The sequence below is a fragment of the Sesamum indicum genome, linkage group LG9 (genome assembly GCF_026168435.1).
Source record: "Sesamum indicum cultivar Baizhima isolate 11 linkage group LG9, ASM2616843v1, whole genome shotgun sequence".
NCBI classification, from domain to species: Eukaryota; Viridiplantae; Streptophyta; class Magnoliopsida; order Lamiales; family Pedaliaceae; genus Sesamum; species Sesamum indicum.
The window spans coordinates 22,952,975-22,979,537 of NC_142665.1; the positions used below are offsets into that span (position 1 = coordinate 22,952,975).

Sequence of the window (26,563 nt, forward strand, 5' to 3'; positions counted from 1 at the left end):
AACGGACTGAAGAAAGTACTACTACGAATACTATTAGAAGAAACTTTGCAAATGATGGTCATACCCTTTTTCCTATATGTATGGACGAGTATTTTGACAGAATACATGTGCTGCTCCAAGCTTACATATTACACTGTAATGGTACCATTTATTTTTCTTTTCTTTACTCTCAGCTACTATTCTGTTGCTTATAAGTTAAAAGAGTTCTCTCATGTAATACTGTGCAGTGAAACGAGCATACAAACATAGAGCAAGAATTCCAGAGCAAATCAGGAGTACAGTTAACACGGGAAGGTGCCGGTGAGCCGAATGTGATCAAGAGTCCTCTTCAGGCCATACTTGAGCACTGCCTTATTTCCTTCCCGGAAACCACCTCCATATGCTGCAGAAGTGTCTGATTCTATCTGGTGTTTGAAAAAATCTCCAAGTTTTTTCTCGAATTCCGACCTTTTACCCTTCTTTGAGGAGCCAGATGATGATGGTGTTGAGGAGGAAGAAGACGATGATGATGACGATGAAGTAGAAGCCACAGTACTACCAGAACCAGCAACAATTTCAGAATCCAACCACATATGAGCTAGCACTTGGCAGATACCTTCTTCGACCTCCGGACTTAGACTCGGGTAACCTGAGAAAGCCAAATCAGTGGATAACTCCAGTTGAGTAATTATATGAAGTTGAACTTCAGGGAAATGGTGAAACTAGTGTGAAATTACCTTTAAGTCGCAGCCATGCATGCATCATCTCATGAGCCAGGATCGACCCAGTCAATAACCTAAATTTTACACCAGGTTAATTTCTGAGCATGAACATCAGGAGTGACCAAATGTGAGAGAGAAACAACTCTTACCTAGGTAGACCATACAGAATAAGGATAGCTGTTACTTCACAGTGGCGGACCAGTCTACAAGGCTCAGTAAACATGTCTAATATCCGATATCCTCCTATTCTTGGCCGCCTCAATATCTGGAAATTTTGGTAAAACATAGGATTAAAACTTGATCTTGCGACCATTAACTAGTTCACAGTTTTCATGTTCCTAGAAGAAACTCATACCGTGCTAACAGTTTGCTCTTCCGACAGGCAGAGTCCTCTGGTTTCAGGCATGTGGTGATGACCCTGGCAACAGAATAAATATTACTAAATATCAGAAAGGTTTTTAGAAATTAGCAGTTTAGCAGAAATAATTCATAGAGTCTACATTTTTCTCCCCTTCCATGGCTTCATTTAGTGCTTGTCTCTCAACCAAGAGTAACGGGATTTGCTGCTCAACCTTCATGTTTAAGCCTTCATAAAATTCTTGTATTTCAAGATAAAGAGGTTGACACTCATGGGTGTCCATTATGGAAGAATCCAAACACTCCAGACATAGCTTTCTTCCATCATCAAGAATTAAAAATCTGGCATCGACTGGCTGCATTGATCAGAGGGTTACACGTTAATCCACCACTTCAATTATGTAAATGATAGGTTCTATTGTGTTGGGTTGAAGAAGATATGTCACTATAAATTTTGTCATTCTTTGAGGTTTGCTTTCTATTTAAGACATGGAGAACTATTCTCTTCACTGACCTCCATTCTTTCACAGCTGCAGCAGCGAGGTGTTCCATCATGCTCGTGTGCGGGGCAGTACTTCTGATGCCAGAAAGGATGTGCTCTATACTCAATAAGTCCAGCAGCATTTGTGGGGATCTACATAAATGGAAAATGAGATAACGCTGTAGCATGTAGTGAGCTTAAGTTAACAGGATGAGCGTGTAATAAGCAGTATTATTCTGCAAATCTGAAAACTAACAAGTAAAATAGAAATGTACTGCTATTCAGTGATGGAAGTGACACACGTACAAAGTTTTTGCAAACATCGCATTTTGGGTGATGCAGGTCCTTGTAGCAAGCTTTGTGGTAAGGGCGATTATCAGACATGGAAAACTGAAACAGAATTTTGAGAAGAAGTCAGTTCACAAAATGACTGGTCCAGTGAAGGATTACCAAGGAGTAATACCAAGCATTGTTTCAGAATCCAAAATAGATAATACAGCTAGGTCAGTTCAGCACCTCATAATCAGAAATTGGTTGATTGCAAGAATGGCAACGGAAACATTCTGGATGCCAAACAGCTCCCATGCAACTCAAGTATCTCCCATGACCAATTTCACTATTGCAACCAGCGCAGATTCTACAAAGAAAACTATGTTAAGGACGGGAGACTTAAAAGAGAGTAGTACTTCTGAGTCACATGAATCAACAAACTCATGCAATGCACATATAAGAGGTCACTAGGTCCTAGCATGACAAAGCAATTTTCATGCCTTTTCAACATTGTTTACCTCAAAACTCCATAAATCAGGCTACAGGTTGGCCTGATACTTCATTTGACTGATTTTGGTAAATGGAAATGTGAGACTACCTGATGAATTATGTTATTTACAAAATCTGCTTATATAAGTGCTTAATCTCTCAGGAACGGACGACTCTATTATATGGGTGCTAAAAATCCATATCTAACTTTAGTATGATTAGTATGAGACCTATCCAAATGTCCAAGTCCTTTTCCATTTACTCTGAACTGATCTTCTATCCATACTTAAACTATCTACAGAACGTCTAGGGTCATATATATCAATGTATTTTTGACAATACCCTGGCGGCAATCAATGGTACTTAGCAAGTGAATAACTTCTAATTACTTGGATAATAGATAAGTAGAGATGCATGAGATATTCAAGTGAAACTATTAATGACTTGAAGTACTTCCCACCTAAAACTCCGTCCAGAAATAAAATAAGATTTATTGTCATAGATTGAAAGTGTAAGAGTGATCCTGTTTATTGCCAATTCCATCACTTAGCTTCAGCTAGCAGATCCTACTTTTGGTGGTAGCTACCTTAACGACTATGTTTCACCAATTCATCTGGTAGATTAACAAATTTCTGGAATACACAGTTATTGATTATTTAAATTACTAAAGTGTAAAAAACAGAAAGTAAGCTGATAGTAAAATTGCTGACAGAAAGATCTTTCACCTGTACATTGAAGAAGGATAGAAGAACGGGTAAGGAGGTAAGAAACTTCCATAATCATATCGAGGTGATCTAGGTGGAGATGATCGAGGAGGAGGTGACGGAGGAGGGGGAGGTGATTGAGGAGGAGGAGGAAGAGGAGGACACTGAGGTGGAGGAGGAGATGGAGGTGGAGGTGATTGAGGTGGTGAGTCCACGTTCCAACTTTCTTGAAGGGCCTTGGCTAGCTGTTCATCTTCATCCAATAGAGACTCGTCATCTGATAAAATAAATAGTTTGGTAAATTACCAGCTGTCCCATATCAAGTCATTACTAAAGCTTCAAACACTTGGCGCATAGGCATTCTAATTCACCAGTTTGAGCACACATCCTTGAGCTAATATAAAAGATATCAGATTTTTCATGAATTTTCTGATCGGCTCAAATTCCAATAGCTAGAAATATCACAGGAGAAAAGAATCTACCATTGGTTATGAATCCTCAGCGGCAAAATCTTGCGGCCTCTTGACTTACCTACTACTTTTTTCCCTTTCTCATCTTGTTCAGCAATGGAAAGTGCAATTGCCCTATCAAGTTCTTCTTTGTCAAAATCTGACCACTGGTCCTATATTTAAGACTCAAACATAAGAAAGTGGCGCAACCAGATGAGCAAAGACCCATGGGTCAAATCACTGATGATCAAATGATTAGCAGAGGAATGATTACCGCTGAAGTAGGAGGTCCCTCCCAAATTGTATCATCTTCATATTTCCCATGATATTGCCCTTTTGAGATTTTGTGGCTGGAACCTTTGAGAATCTTGGTTAGCCAACCCATAATGCAATTTGCTATCCGCTCCTGGGTCGGCACTGTATCCATAAGAATGTAATGTACCATAAGAAAATGGACAAGAAAGAAATTTTCTCGAAAGTAGGTAACCTAGTGATCTTTCAATCAATATCTCAAAATTTACAATGAATTTTAGGGCCAGTGGGAACCGTTCATTTATTCCTCAATCATCTCTCTGATACCCATGCAATTCAGTAGCCTAAGAGAAGAATCAAGATTCAGAAGATCAATCCAACTCAACCCAAATTCTTCTCTCTTATGAGGAGAAAAAGATGGTGCATTAATTCCAACAAGCATGATCCACTCCTAATTTCTACAAAAGAGGTTTCCAGTTCTGTTTAGTCCAACCAAATCTCAACATCATCCATCAAGAAAGATAAATCAAGAATCAACCCTCCAGGATAATTAATCAGTCACCAGGATCCAAGTTCAAAAACTATTTACCTACTACACCATCGAACTGAAACGCTTTGATTGGTCTTTCAGATTTTTTGGATAAGAAAACTTGTTCGCAGCACCATGAACTTAAAACCAAAAGAAAAGAAAAAAGAAAACGCATAAGGAATAAAAGTCAAAGAAAGGAAATCATGTGTCAGAAGCTTTACCTCAAACAGATGAAGAATCTGCCGAATTTCAAGGAATACGATGAACCCCAGATCAGACAAGGCATCAAATTTACCAGATGAAAGCATAGTCACCAACAAGAACTAGAAGAGCGGACAACACATAAGATATTCCATTTCCCCACATATCACTCACTCAACACACCTGACACAAATCATCAACCAGTATAAGAACAAACAGGAATACAAACACATCAAATCGCTCACTACTCATTTCCTCCATGACTAAAACTAGAAGAACATTCTAGTTGAAAGAAAGAATAAAAGTGGACAACAACTACTACTTGAATTCTAAGCAAACGCAGGCCAAAAGACGCCACCTTTACTTTCCACACTATTGTTTAGGGGAGAGATGATGTAAGAACTACTAATACCTCCTGTTCAGAAATTAAAAAGATAATCCAAATGAAGGGTTCAGTTTCAAGATTTTGTATTTCTCTGACGTGGGACCTTCGCCTTTAGCCCCATTTCTCCACCATCAGTCCACTAAATGTCAAAACCCATAACTGTTAACCTTTCCCATTGACAAAGCGCCATTAAATTTGAGGCTGCTCTTGCCTTCCATACTGTTCATCTTTTGTTCTTTCTCTTTCTTTTCTTTTACCTTAAAAAAAATAATAATAAAGTTCAATTATGTGGAGTTCGCCACAAGCAATCATATCAAGTTCATTGATTTATAAATTTTAAAAGTGTAAAAGATCCAGCCCAGTTCAAGAGCGCTTAAAAAACGGATCTTTATTCGTAGTTTCTTTTCTGAAAGTGCAATTCTTTTAAAATTTTTTATTCTTTTGTTTTATTGGAGGACCGTTTTCAAGAACCAGGCTGGAGCATTAGATGATCTTATGATTTGTTGCAAGCACATAGTAACATATGATGGTATTATGTTGTGACAAGTGGCTTAAAGGTGAAATGATCTATGCTGCTGTTTGTCCTGATCACAGGTCACATTCACCCCAGTCTTCATTTTTACTGTTTTTCCTTTCCGCCCCAAAAGGCACTTTTAGTAGTCACTGTTCTCACCACACCATTTGAACGAAAACTCTAATCTAATTTTATTGAATTTGAATTAATTATAATATATAATTAGTATATATTATTTATTTTTTAATTAATTTGATTCAATTCAATATGATTTTACTAAAATTTTCTCCTATTTGAATTCTATAGAATTTTTCTAGGAATGAGTGAAGAGGTTGGAAAATTTGTAGGAATATGAAATCGTTTGGATTAATTTTTCTATAAAGAAATAAATATTATGAAAAGGGATTGATAATGAATAGTATAAATTGTAGTATTTTGGTGAAGTGTATAAAATTTCGTTATCCATCAAACATGTATTCAAGTTTCACTGTAATTATTACTATTCTTAATAATAATTTGTGATTGTTATATTAAACGTTTTCTTATTATTGGGATTTTACGAAATACAATAATTTTTTAGGTTAAGTTATTTTTTAAAGTTAGAATGACAACTTTGACGGTAAGTTACATTTTGCCATTCAAATTATGCGTACTTTTTCTTTGTGTCAACTTATCATCTCAATTTTGTAAAATTTGTACTTTACCGTAAAGTTGATATGATAAATTGACAAAAAAAAAATCTAGATATCAATTGCAACACATAATTTTATTTATTTATTTTTAGGAACAAATTAAGTTGGTGTTAAAATTTTTGGAATTCTGTCTTTTTTTTGTTATGGGGAAAATACAAACAATTGATGTGATATTATTTACAGTCCACTACTTAATACTATTTTGAGAAAAATGTTGATCAGTATCACTCTTTCTTATGATATGATTTTATATTTAAAGAAATGTTTTTGTTTTGTTGATGAGATAATGGTTGTCTCTGTCTTTTGATTATTTTCCCTGAGAACTGAAAAGAGTTTCTTGGCCCTTGGATTGCCAGGTATGCAGTTGGCAGCAGATGAGTGATGCAAAATATTACACAAAGAAATTTGCATTATCGCACCTTAGCTTTTCATTTATTTAGTTTTTTTCCCCAGATGACCACAAATTAATTATCTATGATGTATGCTGTACTTAAATTCTCTATAGCAGCTTTCTGTCAACATAAAGGACTTATATGTACTTTGCAATTTTATCCAATATACTTTTAAATTTCTTATTCTACAATATTCATATATATATATATATATGTGTGTGTGTGTGCGCTCACAACTTGTTCAATACTACATTGCAATTCATGTTAGGGTGAATTACAACAATCTTTTCTTGAATTTGGCATAATTACAAATACCTACTCGTGGTTTAAAAAATTATAAATACCCTCTTAATTTTAATATTATTTTTGTAGTGAGCTAACAAAATGCCATTTTAGATTATAAATTATAATTTTATATATATTATATAATTTTCTAAAATATTCTTATGAACTTAATGTTTCCTATATATTATTTATTTTATCCACCCTAATTTTTTTTATATTTTTTAAAATACTTTTTTTAAAAAAATAAGGATAAACTAGTAGTATCTACATCACTGTTTAGGGACTACATAATTATTTTTCATTTGAGGTGGGTGTTTATAATTTTTGAAACAACGATAGAGTATTTGTATTTATGTCAAACTTCAGGAGATGTAGTTGTAATTTACCCTATTTTGTTAATGAACTAGCTCTTAATTATATTGTTAAATAACTCATGATGTTTGATAAAATTAAATAAATATTTATTGTATTTGCAAGCTTACAAATACACCCCTTGAAAATATTGTTGTAATGATGTATATATACTTTCAATTCAATGTTGAAATTTTACGCTATCATTTATTGGGGTATATTTCACTAACACCGACTTAAGCAGTGCACTTGTAATCTATACTATATAAAAAGAAAAGGCTATTTTCTCTCACGAATGACGGTTATGACACTGCAAAATCAATTTAATTGTTATGCCAATAATACTCATAAGTTGATTTTTTTTTCTTTGTTGCTTTGCTTCTTTTTTTTTTCCCGTCTTTTATAGAAATATGATATATTGGTTTATACATATACTTTTATATTCATAATATATTTTAAAATGTAAAATATTATTTATTATATGCACACAGAGATGACGTGCCATAATAGCTAGTTTTTTTTTTTATTTGAAAAAAGGCATGTATATAATTAAGCCTAACATTAAGGGTATTGATACAATTTATCCTAAAATAAATGGACAACTTTAACAGTTAGGTAATAAATCCTGGTGAAAGTTTTGTTTCTTCATTTGGAAGAATAGTGGTGGTGAGTTGAAAGGAGGAGTTGTGCAGTTATTATAGGTTGGTGACAACCAACTATTCGGTTTAGTGGAGAAAGTGGTTGAATTATGGGGTGAAGACCGAAGAAGATAGTACTGATTTTTAATTATGGAAAAATACAGGTGAATTAATGCAATTAATCTGTTTGAAATTGTGTCGAACAAATTCTGCTGCTCTTCATGTTTCGTGTTTTTAACAAATCAATTTAATCCATCAACATTTTAAATCAATAAATGCATTTAAATGAGAATTTTCTGTAAATATTTCAAACCAATGAATCCATGTTAATTGGATTTCATGTTGACAATGACAGGACGGACCATTGGGCTTGCTAGGCAGGCAGATCAAGGCCCATTTTATTGGATACTTGGGCTGGAGAATGGGCTCAATACTAGGGAAGCCCAATTTGCAAGAGTTGAGAGAAATTGCTGTTGGCTGGGCTGAGTTCTTTTGTAAGTTTAACAGTGAAGAAATAAAGAAATCAGAGAAGGAATATATCCTTCCCTCATTTTTCCTGAAAATGTTTGTCTGAAAAGAATTGCGTTGGGCTGAAAATTCGGGACAAGATCTTAAAAATTGAATATAAAAAATTGTTAATCTCAATGCGATTTGAATCTTTCATATGTAAGCTTACACAAAACAGATCATCATCAGAAACTTATAAAAAGGTCAGGTTATTTTTTTTCAATGTTTAAATTAGTAGGTTGTAAGAGAAATAATTAGGGAATCCTAACTTCCGATATCGAATATTAGGATGGCAAAAGTAACACATGTTGTATGGGGACTATTTATAGATTGATCCAAATTATATAATTTTACGTGAACCACATACACTAGAATGATCCAATAATTTCGATGAGTCTATACATCTTAGCAATTTGAATGCATTGGGGTTAGATCATAAAAATTTTGAATTAATTGAGTACATTCGAAATTTGCTTGAAAATCGTAAATACTATAAAATATCGTGGTACTACTTTCATCAAATACACGACACATGAGTGATTCCTCGATTTACTCGCAAAAATTCCAATTCCATTTGTACTCTTCAAGGTACCAAGTTGATCTTTTTACTTCATTCATAATATGTGTAAATTAAGTTTTAATAGTAACTATAAATTATTATGATTAATATTGATTATGATAGTGGCTGAAAATTAAGATTGATGATGTAATAATATAAATAATGAGTGCAGAAAAGATGGGATGATATGATCCCTGTATCCCATGGCATTCGGCTTTGTCCCCAAAATTAAACAGTCTGTCACCCATCTTTGATTTCCGACACTTGTTGGGCTAAGAGATCGGTTGGACCACCGCTCCCACGTGGCCGCGGCCAACCCCTGCCGGCCGCGCCACCACAATCTGTGGAGGACCACCAATTCCTCCCACTCTTTGTTCCAAATCTGCTTGCCTTTCAATTATTTCATGTCGTTGTCTTCATGGGCCCATTCTCTAAAGTTGCCCAAAGCCCATATTTCATTTTATGCTTTCCCCCCCTCTTTATTTATTTTTTCTTTTATTTATTAATTTTTTAATATATTCCATTTTCTTTACATTCTTATCCTCAACAGTCAAATCCATAAAAATAAGGCATCCATGTGTTTTTAAACGTTTTTCAACCTTTCGGATTTTACAAACACAAATTAAAAAATAAAAAATTTCAAAATTACACCGATGCAGAATCAGAAATTTTCTTGACCACTCATTTAGTTGAAATCAGAATACATATCAAAATACACAGCGATCCAAAATCAGAAATTTTTGTGACCACTCGTTTAGTTAAAATCAGAATATATCAAAACACACAGCGATTCAGAACGCCAATAAACTCTAAAAAGAGAAAAGAAGTATTTAATTTTGGTTAATAAAACGAAAATAATTTTTAAAAAGAAAGAAAGAAGAAAAAGAAGAGTGGAGCCATACCATGAGAATGTTGGTCCGTCACTTAATGTAACCATCAGAGTGGAAAGTGACCCAATTGAGAAGGACATTACTGTTTGGTTGCTACCACAAAAATGTAGCAATTAAATTAAAATATTTTGGAGAGGGCTGCTCATCTTTTCTTGCGTTATGTACATTTTTGAGTTTGTGGGTTGTTTTAATAATTACCACACAACTCCTGAGATATCGAAACTTACTTGAAAACTCTCCAAATCAGAAAAGCCTCTATCAACACCCTATTCTCCCAAATCTGCATGTGAACCATGACAAAAATTGGTTGGGGTTCACTTCCAAATCCTGAGAGTGAAATCCCAATAAACTAGTACAATAGAAAAACCCAATTTAGTAATTTCCGAATCGTGTCTCTGGTCGCTGTCTTGGGGAAATAATACTTGGAATTCTTCTTGATTTTTAAGTAATTAAATGAGGGTGTACTGGAAAAATGTGACATTCAAGTGTTTCTTTGTTTAACTTGAGTTTGGAGCTCTAAGCATTTGCTCCTAATTATTACATACAAGTTGGTTTTTGTTTCTTATTGAAACGGGTAGTTTAAATGTTTATCGTAAATAGATTTGTTGTACCAGTGAGATAGCAACTTAATTCAAATTAATTACATTGTACGTCTCGTCAAATTTTAAAAATTACAGGCAGTAAATTATTTTATTTTATTTTTATATAGGGAGTAATTTTTACTCATTTGTAATATTACATGAGATTGCTTGCAGTTTTACAATATATCACAATAATCTTCGTATCATTTAAAATTACGAAACTTTTTACAATATATCAGCCAGCAAGAATTAATAAAATAAAATTCCGAGCTAGTTTCTTAGCAACGCAAGTAAAGTGTAGTAATTGTATTACTTGGTCTAATTAAGATATCGCCTGATTATAATATGAAAAACCTTTTGGGGGTACCAAAGGCAATAATAGTATTTAAATAAACCGGGTCCCATATTATTGATTTGTATTATTAATCCACACTGTATAATAAACAAGAAATAGCGTTAATTTGTTTATCTCTACAGAAAAATAAATGACTCGTGTATGACATGAACGGCACCTTTGAAATCGACAACATTTGGACAATATTTTAGTGGTCTAATTTATTTTCATTTGCTCGTAGGATACTCCTCAACATATGTAGATTTCAACTTTTTGGACCAATGGAAGGAGGAAACCAATCAATGTAATAAAGAAACATCAAATCCAATGGTTTGGTGGGATGGATGAAGTCATGCACAGGCTTCAATACTAAGTTATATTATAAAAAAAAAAAAGAAATGTAGGGTATTAAGTTGCTTAATATACCATCCATAATATCTTGGGAACCCACTTCAAATTGTGGGTTAATATTTTACATCATTAGGTAAAAGGTACCTTTTAAGAAAAAAATAAATATAAATATAAAAAATTGTTTCATACTTAATTTCATACGCAGACAAGCAATCATGGTACTATTGGCCTTTTGATTTTACATATAGGCTAGCTACTCCTTTTTCTTTGATCACATTTTAAGATTATATGTATATATTGAATTATTAATTAAGCATAGAAAGGTCATTGTTTTACTGAATTTTACACTTAATTCCTATTTTAGTCAATATGGATACGTGTGAATTACCAGGTATTGGAGGAGGATGGGGACAAATATTTTCAATTTTACCATTTAAATTAATTAAATCCCATCAACATAACTTTTAGTCATTAAGTTTTGGACCGCGTTTGGCTAAACTTATTTAAACGATTTTATAAGCTATTACGTTTTACAAGATGTTTTGAGAGCTTATAAATTGTCAGAAATTTTATTTTAAAAATAAGTTTATAAAGTGTTTGGATAAAATAAGATTACAGAGCATATAAGATTTTGTAACGATAATTCTGTAATTAATTCAAAGGAATATATTTAAGGTTTTAGAAATAAGTTAGCAACTCCGTACATTTTCTTAAAGAGCTTATAACGATCTTATTTTTAGAGCTTATGAACTCTTTTCTTAAAAAATTACCAGACACTTTGTAAATTTTTATAAACTCTCAATTATTAATAATTATTGATTAATTATGTTATGATAATTGAGATTTATGATGTAATTGTACTTGTTTCCGCTTGTCTAATGGAAGTCCATGTGTTCGTTGTAAGTGGAATAATTAATTATTTCATATGCCAAAATTTTGTAATAATTTCAATACAACAATCAATAATATAAATAAGTCGAAAGTGGCTTGTTCAAATTGTGAAATTACAAATTTATTAGAAGAAAAAGTTGAGAATTCGAGTTCTACTAATATAAACATTTATCAGCTTATATAATAGTCTTTCTGTTGGTGCATGTTAGATTACTAATATTTGTCTGCTTATATTACCAGAAGTTAAGAAACAATCAATACTAATTATCAGTTTTTTTAATTAGAATGTAGGCTGTAATAGTCTTAATTTATCCTAAAGTTTTAGTCAATAATTTAACAAATTCTAGGACAACACCCAAGAATTACACATTTATCATCACCAAGCTCTAGACTTCAAATAAATAAATAAATAAAAATTAAATGTAGACTTTGATTAACTACCCTTGTTTGAAAATTCAGAGATGGATATGATACTCTCTCTCTCTCTCTCTCTCTATATATATATATATATCTGTGGAATTAAGTGCTACTTCAAAAGCACGTACCGAATATTATTTAAACAGGAAAATTGTTATCTTATGTTGTCCATTGAGGAAAAATCTACTGAACTATCAGGTAATCATGACACCATGATTAGCATTTCTCTTCAATTCTATAATATGTCATATCTATATTTCCCCAGATAACATCTGACTCAGACCTTTTCACACACAATTATTAATTCTCTTTATTTACTTTGTGATATTTCTCCCTCTCTCTCTTTCTTTTTTTTTTTTTTTTTTTCTTTTTTAGGTGTGTATTGTGTGTGTAAAATTCGTGTTAGTGATATGACACGGATTTCAACCAGCCTGATTGGAATCAAATTCCAGTCTTTTCAACAACGGATCCCAAAATTAGTCATTATAATCTGACAAAACATACATATATATATCTATATATTTATATTTATATGGGTTTGATTTAATGATCCCTTTCCCGAATAAAAAGAAGCTAAATGGATTGGGATTCTTGCAAAATGTAAACCATGCGGAGTTAGTAGCTTTGGAACGTTGCCCATCCCATACGATGTGTACAATTAATCACGTTTGTTATAAAATTTAAATAAAAATTGATTTAATTGTTATCAGTATCACACAAGTCTTAAAATTAATTAAAATGTTATGCGATGTTTAAAAGATGCAAGAAGTTATGCGAATTAGAGTGGGATTGTGGTCACGGAGTGACAAAGTGATTTTATGTGAATTATATGATGAAAAAGGTAAAGAAAAGGAGAAGCACCCGGGAAAAAAGAATGGAATAATTTATATGATTGTCAATAGGACAAAGAAAGACAATCAAATTTCAATTGATCAATCGCGGAACAGTACATATGTACATAAATACGCATGTAGACATACAATTATTATATATGAATGAGTGAATGAATGAATGCGTATATATGTGTGTACGTATAGATACGGTGGGGTGGGGTGGGGTAGTTTTGGTATAGTGAGTATTTGAGCATGACGGGGACTCCAATATGAATATGTGTACTGTGGGGGGGGGGGGGGGGGCTTTAGCTTTTGCTTTTGCATTCCATCATTTCCTTTTCCATTCTCCATTGGGCAAAAGAGAGAGACAGTTGGAATAGAAATTGGCGTTGACGCTTCCTCGTACGAACATACCTATACACACACACCACTTATATATGTACCATGTTTACCATTCTTTCTCTTTCACTGTAGCTGCTTCATCTCTCTCTTTTAATAAGAGTTAAATACAATTACCATTCCTCAAAAACTCATCCACATCAGTTACCCCTAAAGTATTAAAATCTTAAAAAAAAAACTTAGCAACTTTAGGAGTGCTACTTAATATGGGGTGGATACTTCAAGAGTGACAACTGTATTTAACCCTTTCAATAATAATATATAAGTAGAAAGCAACTTTGTGCTCTTTAAGAAAATAAAACACAAATGAATACTTTAATTAGGATTATTTTTCGTTTAATTACAATAATATCGGATCTAAAAAACTTATCTTAGGCTATACATAATCGTCATAGTGGTCAATAAGATCATATCACAACGTGTAAAACAATTTTGACTATGTAATTCCGTATGTATAAAATTAGAAAAAAAAACATGTTATATAGTTGTTCAAAAAATAATAATTAAAACCACAAAATCTTGCTTGTATATGATTTATTGAAAAATTGGATTTCATCTATAAATTTTCATGCTTTAGTGTATGCCATATTTGTTGAGTTCATTTTATTTTAAACGAGGGGTATCAAGGATGAGATCATGGTATAATTAAGAATACTTGCTGGTCGAAATTAATTAAATCATATATAAAGTCAATGTAATTATAGCAATCAGTGAAATAATTATTAATTAATGGGCATATGATATGGTGAAGAATCGAGTGCGAACATTCCCTTGAATATTTGAAGGGCAGCTCTAGATTTACACATAAATGAATTAGTTGAATGTCACTATATTAATACGTGCAATTATTATATGAACTGGCTAGGTAGCTAGGACCACCCTACCGCCCGATTATACTTAATCCAACAATATATTTCCTAGGATAATTAATTTATCAACACTAGTAATTAATATTTACCCTATCATGTGTAATTAATTAATTAGTGTTATAATATATTTAGGACTAATTAATTACATCAACCGATTAAGTACTAATTATACCCTCCCCTTTATTGAACTATTGGAATTAACCTCGTCTTCCTATGTATAACCACTACAAAAAAAATATATCATTTCATGCCATATAAATTATTATGATTTAACAATAATGATAAATCATTAATTACTCTATACCAAGGTCAAGAAAAATTAATATAAAATTCAAATTTTATTAACCACGATTTGTTAATATTTATTATGGTCTTAAATATGGTCAGAACATTTGCGCAAGGTTTTTAGCCATGGCGAATATTTTGATTCCGCTTATAGAACTAATAATTAATAGTTGTTATGTATTTATGATTAATTAATATCCAGAATGATATTTTACTTTTATGTATGATAAGGATCTAATATTTTTTAGTTAGTTCTCAATTTGATGTGGAAAGAAGGGGTGAAGATGTTCTTTCAAATATTTTCTAACACAATATTTTGAATTTGGATATTTTTATTTTTCACAATGAGGTTTCAATATATTTATATTAAGTTATTCCGAAACAAGTTTATAATTCTTATATATTATATAGTTTGAAAATCATATATGACTCGTAATTATTAAAAAAGAAAAAGAAGAAAGAAATATTGGTTGTGAAAATAATAAAAGAGAGGGCACGTGTGCAGCCGACTTAGGCACGTGAGGGGGTGGGGGTGGGGGTGGGGGATGAGAATGGAGATATTTGAGGGGTTGATTGGTAATAATTGGGTTAGCAAAGGAGTATCTGTATATGATGAGAAGTGGTCCAATGAAACGTGTGGGGGGAGGGGGGCGGGGGGGTGAGATTCACGTGACCAATCACCCAAAAACATATTGACAGATGGAAGAGGGTTGGCCTGTCACTCTTCTATCTGCTTTGCAGTTGGAAAGTTTCTTCTCCCTTTTCCACCCTTCCCTCCCCTCCCTCCCTCCCTCCCTTCCAACTACTATATATATATATATAATATATATATATACTGTTCAATTAAATTATTCAAATAATTATAAAAAAATATAAATTAAAATGTTATTCGAGTTGAATTCATCAATATTTTGACAAGCAATCCTTTTAATAACTTCAAATAATTTAATCAATCAATCGTTTTAAATAAGTCAAAGAAAATAAAGGAGTGATATATATAACTATATATTATTTAAAAAAAAATCAAAATTATGTGCATGCCTCCCAACTTTTTTGTTGGCAATTTATTGCTAATTTCTATTGTTCTTCTGCTGCTCCAAGAAAGAAGAAAACATGGTCTCATATGAGTTCGAGCCCACGAATGCGTATGGATAAATCTATTTTTATATATAATAGTTTGTTATATTTTATATAATTTGAACGTATTTGTTGATTTAAATTATTGATATATTAAATTAGTCTTTTTAATTTTAATGCACGTACTGAATTATGTAATGAATTGCATGCTATTAAAAAGAAAAACAGAAGAAGAAAAAAAAGAGAGAGGAAAGGGTTCATGTGCCTTAATCAAATCCCAATATACATATATATAATTTGGAAATAAGACAAAAATGTTTTTCATTATCATTTTCAGACAGGATGAGGCAACAGAATAATATGGGACTGTATATTCTGGGGATTTCTTACCAGATATTTCCTTTTCAATCAATTAAATGCTCAATTTATACACTCCTGTCTAAAATATTTTAATTATTCTGAGATAATTAAATACTTTCTTATAGTTACAATAATATTTTTTCTAGATTTGCTTGGCTTGGAGACCATACGTACCGCCACACCTTAAGGTCGGGGTACTTACATCATAAAGGAATAATTCCGACTCTGGCCTTTTATAAATTAAAATGTCAAAAAAAATCGACTCTCATCAAAATAATCTTTTTAATTATATATATGGTTAATTAATTTATCTTAAAAGACGTAGTTTATTATTTTGTTGTTAAGAAAAGGAAATAATTGGAAGAAGAAGCTAAAAAAAAGGTATTGAAATGAATAGTTGGAGAAAGGTTTTAATTGAAAGTGTTGAATTTGGCATATCACTAAACGGTAAATCAGTTAGGTGTTTCTTTCAAGCCTCGCACCACACACACACATACATATATGCGGACCAAACTCCATCCCAACTTTCCCTCTCCCTCTATAATTATCTCACTCATTTCAACATCACCCTGCATTTATTTTTTCTATCTACTTTAATTTTATCACCTTCCCTTTATTTTAGTTTTTCTTTCACCAAACATTTGATAATATTAAAAGGAAATATGCCATTTTAGCCCTAAAACTATAGGGGTGGTTTGATCGTGTTGAATTTTGCAATTTAATTATATAATTTTAAAAATCTTACAATTTTAGGATAACTCCAGCCAATTTCGATGAAAAATTGTATCTGACTTGCATATGACCCAATTATATTGAGAATTCCAGCAAATTTGGCTGGAGTTGTAGTAATGCAATTTTTTCTATTTAGAGGATCAATTTGCAAAATTTGATTTCAAGCGGACTAAAATTGACACCCCTTTATAATTACAGGACTAAAATTATATTTTCTGACAATTTATACAACGCTTTTCTACTTGAGAAAAATATAACTAGGGAGTGTTGCAATTTTAAAACTTTTGTAATTTAAGGACAACCCGAGTCAAATTTATTGGAAATTCGAATGTGACTTACATATAATCTAATTAAATTGAGGTTTTCGGCAAAATTTGCCCAATTTATCCTAATTTTAAATTTTATAATGTGTAGTGTAATTAATTTTTGTTTCAAATAGGATAGCAGAGGCTCTTGAACGCATTACACAACTTAATATTGATAGCTTAATTAATCTATTGACTTCAGCTTCAGCACCTCACTGTGTTGCTCTCATGTTTTATGACATGCCTTAAACTTGTAGACCTAAAGTCAACTCATTTATTTTCAGACCGGAGTGCAGGGAAGGAAAAAGACCCGATTTTTATTACTTTGATTATTTGATTTAGGTTTTGTAGGGGTGGTACTATATGTATAGCTAGGATGTCTGTCATAAGTTGTTTTTGGGATTAGATTTATGTAAATTTTATACAATTTAATGTTATATATATATATATGGTGAAATAGTTATTGTCGGAACAGTTAATCATATAGCTCGATTTGATTGAATCATAATATCACTTTGTTATTTATGATTTTAATTAATTTGTGTTTGAATTATAGCAATAAGGGCAAGAAGGTCACATGAATAAGAATGTCTTAATATCTTAATAACTGGAGATTGACTTTGTCTTCATCTCATTGTTTTTTCATATATAATTGCTTATATATATATATAGCTTGTAATTAATAATTATTAGGCCAAGTACCTGTTTACTTAGTGGATACCTTACCACATATAGCAAGTCCAAAATGACACTTTTGCCATTTGAAACTTGCAACTAATTACATTTATTATAAATAAAAATAGATTACAAATCAAATTTAATTAACTATACATATATCCATTCAAAATAGCGTGCCTGGATCGACATATATATATATGAGCCAATTCTTCACAATCTTGTCTAGCAATTAAACATCGTTAATTGACAATATTTACACTTGTTAATTTTTGTCCAATATTATAAATTGAATATCTTTATATATATATATATAATACAAAATCAAATTTATATAATCTTCATCATATATATGTTAATTAATTTGAAGCACTACAATTTGATATATAGAATTTGGAGTATGGATAAATTGATCTTCGTATTCGAAATATATTTGACCGTGGATTATATATATATATATATGTTAGGTGTATATATAAATAAAACAAAATACCCGAGTTTTGAGTATTACTAATTTACAACAAAGAATTACTGGAGGTAAAAATTGTGAATATTTACGGGGTTGGGGGGGAGGGGGATAAATCATAAAATATTGCAGGGAATAGTTTGGGTGGGTGGGGGGGGGGGAGAGTAGCTGGTCCCGGAATTTTGGTGGTGTTGTCATTTTCGAGGACAAAATTTTTGAAAATGTTTTATTTTGTCCTTATAAAAAGATGATCTTAATATTGAAAATTGGAGGGGTGATTATAATAATAGAGTGGTAGTAAGTAAGAAAGTAGTACGTACGTAGTATAAAGTTTCTTTTCACTACTCTTAATACTAAAGGGGTAATCTCGTCATCCCCTGATTATTATTTATTCAGTTCTGTTTTCCTTAATTTCTCCTAACCCTTGCTATTACACTCTTTTTAACCTTCTTTGTCAAGTTGGAGAAGAATTTCTCTTTTTTTTTTTTTCTTTTTTTTTGTGGGGTTAGAAAATTATAAAAAATAAAGTTAAGTGAAAAAGGAGGAGTAGGAGAAATATATAGCGACTTCTTCTCTCCTCTCACTCTCTCTCTCTCTCCATTGTCATAATTTAGTGTGTGTTTAGAGAGAGAGAGAGAGAGAGAGAGACATAAATATTCATATGTACAAGAAGACATCTTTTGTAATTTAAAACCACTTGTTCTTTGTTCTTCTCTCTTTCGAGAAGGCGATTGCAGAGAACAACAGCACTCTCACTGCAAAGAGCTACCAACAAAGAGATAGAAAAGGAGAGAAAGAGAAAGATAGAGAGAGAAAGAAACGGACAGCCTGAGAAACAGCAGACACAGAGAGAAAAAGAAGAGAAGAAAGAATTCAAGACTGAAAGAGAGAGTGTGTGTGTGTGTGTGTGTTTAATTTTATCTTTTCTCAAATCCCACAGAAGAAGAAAACGATATCTGAGGGGTTTGCACCCTTTTACGACGTCCTGCAACTATAAGAGGTATGTACATGTATGTATGCATGATGAATTAATAAAGCTGAAATCTTTGTGTATGTGAACGACAATCCAATTCAAAAAGACTTGTTTGATGCTTTCACTTTTACTCCTCACTTCCCTTTTTCTTCTTCTTTTTCATTTTTATCAAATTTCTTTCTTCATTTTTCTCATAATTTGTTCGATGATGATCATCCACTCCAATTTCCATGACGGGCTTTTCCATTTCTTGGATTTTCTCTATATATGGATCCATTGCAGCTGATTGTAAGAGAAGAAGGTGGGCTTTTTTCTGTGGTGAGAGGGCTTAAACCCAAAATGATGATGATGATGAATATAAAGACATGGACATGGGAATAGCAACACCGACACTACTCCCTTCTGTTACCTCTCATTCCAAAGGTCACAATTCTCTTCAATATCTAGACAAGCAAAATTTCTCGAATTCTATGTCCCAAGATTATCATCAGAGTATTTTCAGTTTCTCGAATGGCTTCGAGAGATCACAACAAGAACAGCAGCAGCAACACATAGCGCAGCAGATCCGACGGGATAAACTGAGGGTTCAAGGTTTCCAGCCACCAGTCCCGCCGTTAGTCGGTATTGAAGGAGAAGAATCCGGTGAACTTCCGGTTTATGAGACTGCTGGTATGTTGTCAGAGATGTTTAATTTTCCATCCGGTGTAGCCGCCACCGCCACCGAATTGCTTGAGAACCAGATACTGCAGAGTTACCGGAATCCCAGGGGTACGCCGCCCAGTGGAGGGGCCTCCACTGCGGATTGGTTTCCACACAGGCAAGGGATGGTTGTGGGGGGTGCTAATTTGGGGGATTCCAAGAATCAGACTGTAGTCAATGACACCGCTTCTCATCCTCATCATCAACAGCAGCAGCATCAGATTTCAAGCATTAATGCGGATTCAGCAGCAGCCATGCAGCTTTTTCTCATGAACCCGCAACAGCAAAGGTCGCCTTCTCCATCTCCTTCACATCCTCCTCCGTCCACTTCCTCTACACTCCATATGCTGCTTCCAAACCCCTCTTCTTCTTCCACTCTCCAAGCTTTCCAAAATCCATCCGCCGGGGCTTTTGGCCAATTCACATGGGTTCCCAATAGCGGCAATGAAAACAACCCTAATGAAATTCCAGGAGTTGTGGAAGGTCAAGGGCTTTCTCTATCATTGTCCTCTTCATTGCAGCACCTGGAGGCGGCCAAGGCTGAGGAATTGAGAATGGGAGAAGGTGGAATGTTGTTCTTTGGGCAAGGCGGAGGGTCAACTCCACCGCAGTATCAGTTCAAGAATTTTGGTGGCAGCGGCGGAGGAGCTTTGCATTTGCAAGGCGGAGGAGTTAGCCATAACCACCAGTTGCATGTGGGTCTTGGTTCTTCCTTAGGAACGGTAAATATGCTTCGCAATTCTAAGTATGCTAAGGCTGCCCAAGAGTTGTTGGAAGAGTTTTGTAGTGTTGGTAGGGGTCAGTTCAAGAAAAACAAATTCGGGAAGCAGAATAATAACAACGGAAACCCTAGTTCAAACCCAAGTGCCGGCGCCACCAGTGGCGGCGGCGCCGGCGGTGGAAATTCTTCATCTTCTTCGAAAGATAATCCTCCTTTATCAGCTGCTGACAGGCTTGAACATCAGAGAAGAAAGGTCAAACTATTATCTATGCTTGACGAGGCATGTACTCTCTCCCTCCCTACCTCCCTCCTTGTGTGTGTCAACTTCTCTCCAATTTTTAAAGAATAGAGTAAGTAGCCAATCATTGTTTGCTTAATCAGTCCATTGTTTATGAAATTCACCGGGGACAGGGATTCCGGCAAGTTTCCAGGATTATTTTATTGCCGGCTATTCAATTTGTTAATTCAAATAATTGAAGTTAATACTTCTTTACCTACTTGGATCAATATTCCTTTTAAATTTTTATGAGTGATAGGAATAGTGGGGTATATTTAGGGCACACAGGATTTTCATTTGGTGAAAGAACACGAGTGGCTAGCTACCCTCACTGTTAAACGCACGTCTTGCAGGAAAATGGTTTCCATCTGTTTGGGAAGGTGATAAGGAACTATCATAACAAATATCAATGTCCGTCGTTTCAAGATTTGCAAGAATGCTGCTGCTTCAAGAATCAAGAATTTGATTTTTCCTTCTTTTGTTTTCTCTTTTTTTGGGGGGTGGGGTTGGTTTCATACTTCATAGCGTGGAAAACTCCATTTTCTTTTTCCTTATTACACGCCGCAGTTGACTTGAAAATTGATTTTCTTGCAATATTCTTTTCAACAATACTTACCAGCAAATATTCAAATACACCAAACATGAGTAGCATATCTTGTTGTCGTCTGTATTGGGAAAAGAGAGCATCACAAGCGAGACAAGGATATTCTTCCTTCACATCAACAATCATTTCACTGCACAAGCTTGGGCTCTGATTCACACAATTATTTCCGACTCTTGAATGCCTTTCTTAATAATTAAGTGAAAATTATAATAGTATTTAAGTCCTCTGACCTGATCACTCATTTATGGATACAGAATTGCTTTCCTATTGTTGAAATGTAATGTACTATTTTCATCTTTATTTTTGTTGAATAAAAGCAGTTGATGATGAGAAATTGCGCGCACTCCCTTGTCTGATCACTCAATGTTTCCGTTTTGCAGGTGGACCGAAGGTACAACCATTACTGCGAGCAAATGCAAATGGTGGTGAATTCATTTGACATGGTGATGGGGTTCGGCGCGGCGGTGCCATACACTTGTTTGGCACAAAAGGCAATGTCCCGTCATTTCCGGTGCCTGAAAGACGCCATTGCCGCCCAGCTGAAGCACAGCTGCGAGCTGCTGGGAGAAAAAGACGCCGGCACATCGGGGGTGACGAAAGGCGAAACGCCGAGGCTTAGAATCCTGGAGCAAAGCCTCAGGCAGCAAAGAGCATTTCATCAAATGGGGATGATGGATCAAGAAGCATGGAGACCTCAAAGGGGATTGCCGGAACGATCTGTCAACATTTTGAGGGCTTGGCTTTTTGAGCATTTTCTGCACCCGTACGTTCTCTCTACTCCTTTTTTGGATCTTCCACAAATACTCCCTCTATAGTGGTGTGCAGTTAAAGAACAGAATGAATTTTTTACTACGGGATCAAGAAAAAGTTGCTTAATCAACAAAGAAATCATTATCACGGAATTCTATGATAAGACAATTTTTTCACCCTTGCTACTGTACTGTTCAAAAACCTTTTCTTTTCTTTCCATTTTTTTTTTTTTTGTTCTCTTTTTCTCCTTGTGATCATCGTTTAAAGCTACTGCTATGCAGCGTTTGATGTTGTCCCTTCAGTTAGAAAAGCTGAAAAAGTAGCTAATTTGCTAATATACATATACAAACACACACTAGCTTCTTCCTTCCCTTTTCATAATCCTTTTTCTCCTGGCATTACTAATCATATAATATATCCCGATTAGATACTCCAGATCTCTAGGCATGACAACAAGGCAAAAGTACCCATTCCAGTTATCAACAATGTTCTTACAATTTCACAGTGTTCTCTCCTAGCTATCTAGCTATAGCTAGGGCCTCCTACTTTCTTTCTCTCTCTAGACTCTAGCATGTCCCCACCTAGGTATCATCGGCTAACCCTTTATAGTACTAGCAGTATAAAATGGACAAAGGTTCCAATGATCCGGAACAATTCTTGGCGTAAAAGTTTATATCAGAGTACTAAGTAGTGCCATTACATCATAATATGATGATTTATTTAAATAGCAAATTGTGGGTAGCATGGAAAAGTGTTAGACTAAAAAGAAGAGATCGTGGGAGAGGTAGCAGAGGGCGTGCATCTGTCGACTTTACAGTTCTGAATGCGGTGACGACTGTTGTACGATATATATCTCTCTTAGATTGGGAATCCCAGCTGCCCATGCAGAAAGAAAGAAAAGATATATAGTGTATAAGTCCAATATATGTACATAAAGCTTGGGCGTCACTTTTTCTGATTTAGGTCATGAGGACTCTGAATCTAATGTCCTTTTCTTTTCTGGTCTCTATCTCAGGTACCCAAGCGATGCAGATAAGCATCTGTTGGCCCGACAGACTGGTCTATCAAGAAACCAGGTATTCCTCGTCTCGTCTTTATACTATTAATATTACTATAATCGCGTTTCTCTCTATCTCTGTCTCTTTCGACCTGTGTGGAAAAACGGGTTTTGCAAATATATATAGGGTGGTAAGAATATTGTTTAATTGGTGGTGGGTGGGTGATCCCACTTAGCAGTAAATGGAGAAGTTCGTGAATTTGCATGGAAATTGCGTCTTTGTTGTGTGGGATAACGAAGAAAAGCCAAGGCTTCTTTTTGGTCCCTTTTCATTGTTTCTTTGGATTCTTTCCCGCAAAGACATAAATTCTGAAACAGAGAGAAAACCGCTGCCAATAGTAAGAGAGCAGATTCAAGTACAGTAGAGAGAGAAACATCAAAGTTTTCAGCTTTCTCTCTCTCTCTCTCTCTCTTACGTCCACACATTTAATGGCTGAACACCATTCAAGCTCTACATCTGTACTGTAAACGCTAGATTTTTTAAGGTGCTAGATAGCTTTTTCTTCTTCTGTACTATTATATTTAAAATTGTACAACAATAAATTTAAAAAGAAATATTACTAAAAGTAAATAAACTAAGCAAAATCTCATCATAATTAAATCAAACTTATGAAAGATTAAATTCAAATAATTAGCACCACCTGTAGGTACACCTATAATTATTAGACATTTATTTAATTTGTGTAAGTAACTACCATGTGAACCCTACACTTAGGTTTTCGGGCATATTTATATATAATTAAATATATTGTAAAATCTCCTGAATTCATATTAATCATATACATATATATATATCGTTCTATTATGATGTTCATGACATGAGTTTTACTAATATTTCCATATATAGTTGTAATGAATAGTAGGTTATTAATTTTCAAGAACTAAAAATGATCAAACATGGGTCTTTCCTGAAACCAACCTTAAAATTAAAGCCTCAGTAGATACAGTTACCAACCATCCAGTCAAAAATTGAATACAAACAAGTACTCTACCTACATGCCTATTTATATACAAAAGAAATTATTTATTTATTTATTTTTTGGAATATCCAACAGATTCAGCTTGATCTTTTCCGCAGTTAATTAAATGTCTGGTACTGTAGAATGGCTACACAGTAACATCATTAAATTCCCAGATCATTTAATTATTACATCTATCGATCTATTTAAAGATGATGAGTGCACGTATATTACCTTAATCTTAATGTTGCATATGTTTGTTCTAATTAATGTTTGGTTTTCCAGGTTTCAAACTGGTTCATTAATGCCAGGGTACGTTTGTGGAAACCCATGGTCGAGGAAATGTACCAGCAAGAAGCCAAAGACGAGGCTGCATCCACTGAACAAGACCGGGACCAAAGCAGCACCAGTGCACAAACTCCAACGCTTAATGCCAATCCCCCTGCCACCACCACCACCACCGCCACGTCCGCCACCGCAATTACTCCCTCGCCAGCCAAAAGATCCGAAATCAATGCCCCCGAAAACGACCCTTCATTCGTCGCAATTAATAACAACCAATGCTTCTCGGACAACCAACCCAAGCTGCACCACCACTCGACCGCCAATGTTTCCCTGCCGCCTGCCCCCGCCGTCGCGCAATCTTTTTCGGTCGTCCATCCTTCAAATGATGGTATCCATGAATCGACGCTGATAAGGTTTGGTACGAATGCCGGTGACGTTTCACTCACTCTGGGGCTACGTCACGCCGGAAATTTGCCGGAGAAGAGTCCCTTCTCAGTAAGAGACTTCGGGGGCTGTTAAGTAATTAAGTCGAAATACCCGCCCTGTGCTTAAATAAGAAATTAAACCTGCTGCTGCTTGGTTTCATATATATATATATATATAGTTTTAATTATGTCAGAAGTGGTTTAATTAATTAAATTAGCTCTTTTTTTTTTTCATTTTTGTTTTTGTTTTTCCTCTCTGTGTCTGTTCCCGCTAGACAATCACAAAATGAGGACGTAGAAACTAATGTTAGCAAAATTGTATAGTTAAATATTCATTTTGTTGCACCTTTAATTATATACTTACCCCCTCGATCCATTACTATTTGTATCTCTCGATCGTAATTGTATTACCTGATGATCTGAATGAAAATAAAATTGGCATGTAATCATATTAATTGTTTCAGAGTTGCATGCTGAGTTCACGAATTTATATATATATATATATATATATATGGGACGGGAATTCAAACATTGAATATCTATTTATTTTAAAACAGTCGTCGTTTCTCTTTAAAATTCATTTAAAATAATTGATTATGTGTAATTGCATGCCTTCTGGCTTAATTTTAATTTATTAAGCTGCTTGGATAGAGAGCCTAATTGAGTAATTAGATTTAAGCAATTACTGGTATACGTACGTACAATATCAAATTATAATAGTAATTGAATTGAAAATCCATGGCTAGTACAGTAATTGAAGTGTCTGTATTTGAATTCAAGAATCTTGGCAATAAATGACTGTTTATTTGATATGGTCAGAGATATATGGTATTCACAAATGTGTCGAAAACCATTAAATTTATAAAGGCATGTACATATGTACCACCATCTATTGCTACATATTCACTTGTTTGATTTTTTCATATTTCTGAACCAGGCAAAAGATTGTTACCCCCACCACAATATTTATATTCATCATCATTACTCAAATATATATATATATGTATATATATATATATTAATTTCGAGTGCATCACCATAGTAATATAAGTTTATTTTTCTTTTATAAGATTCTTGTATCATACCAAATATATAAAAAGAAAGAAACAAATGAAACAAAAAGAAAAATGGTTATATTCATAGAAGAAGCTCAAACATATACAAGTTTGTGATTGCGAGACTGCAATCCTGTCCTGTTATTACTTGCAAAATGGGTTCTTACGTCGTTTTCAACTTCATTTATTTGTATTTGCGGTAATAATAGTGAGCGTAAATGGTACATGAAAATAAAACTCACTCATTTTGTGGTGGAGAAAAGTAAGGGGAAACTGCTTTGTACTAAATTTCACATCTGCGCTTGCTTTTTGCTACATTTGTTGTATGCAAACAGCTGGTTCCATCCACACCACAGTTAATTTCTTGAAATCTAGATAAACCCTGTACAAAGCAACAATCACCCTCTACCGCAATATCATTTCTTGCTTTTAAACTGGGATATCTTGTTTGCCAACCCCAATTCTACCTCACAAATTAATTATTATTATTTTTTTATACTTATGGATTTAATTTATTCTTGCCATTTTATTATTTGG

General features: G+C 33.9%; 2 protein-coding genes across 6 annotated transcripts; one reads left to right on the forward strand and one right to left on the reverse strand.

Moving 5' to 3' along the window:
- Window positions 1–44: 44 nt before the first annotated feature.
- Window positions 45–5,055, reverse strand: LOC105177724 (protein DA1-related 1). Of its 5 annotated transcripts, none has more exons than XM_088884943.1 (14): window positions 4,846–5,055; window positions 4,454–4,616; window positions 4,293–4,372; window positions 3,726–3,868; window positions 3,534–3,624; window positions 3,024–3,279; window positions 2,056–2,176; window positions 1,846–1,929; window positions 1,573–1,692; window positions 1,202–1,414; window positions 1,057–1,119; window positions 851–966; window positions 717–775; window positions 45–628 (listed from the first exon to the last, which is right to left on the reverse strand). In XM_088884943.1, the coding sequence occupies exons 2-14, from the start codon at window positions 4,516–4,518 to the stop codon at window positions 282–284; spliced, it is 1,758 nt and encodes a 585-aa protein (XP_088741069.1). In that variant the 5' UTR covers window positions 4,519–4,616; window positions 4,846–5,055; the 3' UTR covers window positions 45–281. The 5 variants fall into 5 exon arrangements, with proteins under 5 accessions (XP_088741069.1, XP_088741067.1, XP_088741070.1 ...); XM_088884941.1 differs by having other exon boundaries at window positions 4,792–5,055; XM_088884944.1 differs by lacking the exon at window positions 4,846–5,055 and adding an exon at window positions 4,756–4,830.
- Window positions 5,056–18,774: 13,719 nt separating this feature from the next.
- On the forward strand, window positions 18,775–25,343 carry LOC105177723 (BEL1-like homeodomain protein 4). The gene is made up of 5 exons (XM_011100967.3): window positions 18,775–19,221; window positions 19,477–20,894; window positions 21,876–22,258; window positions 23,261–23,321; window positions 24,547–25,343. The coding sequence occupies exons 2-5, from the start codon at window positions 19,560–19,562 to the stop codon at window positions 25,063–25,065; spliced, it is 2,298 nt and encodes a 765-aa protein (XP_011099269.1). The 5' UTR covers window positions 18,775–19,221; window positions 19,477–19,559; the 3' UTR covers window positions 25,066–25,343.
- Window positions 25,344–26,563: the final 1,220 nt, after the last annotated feature.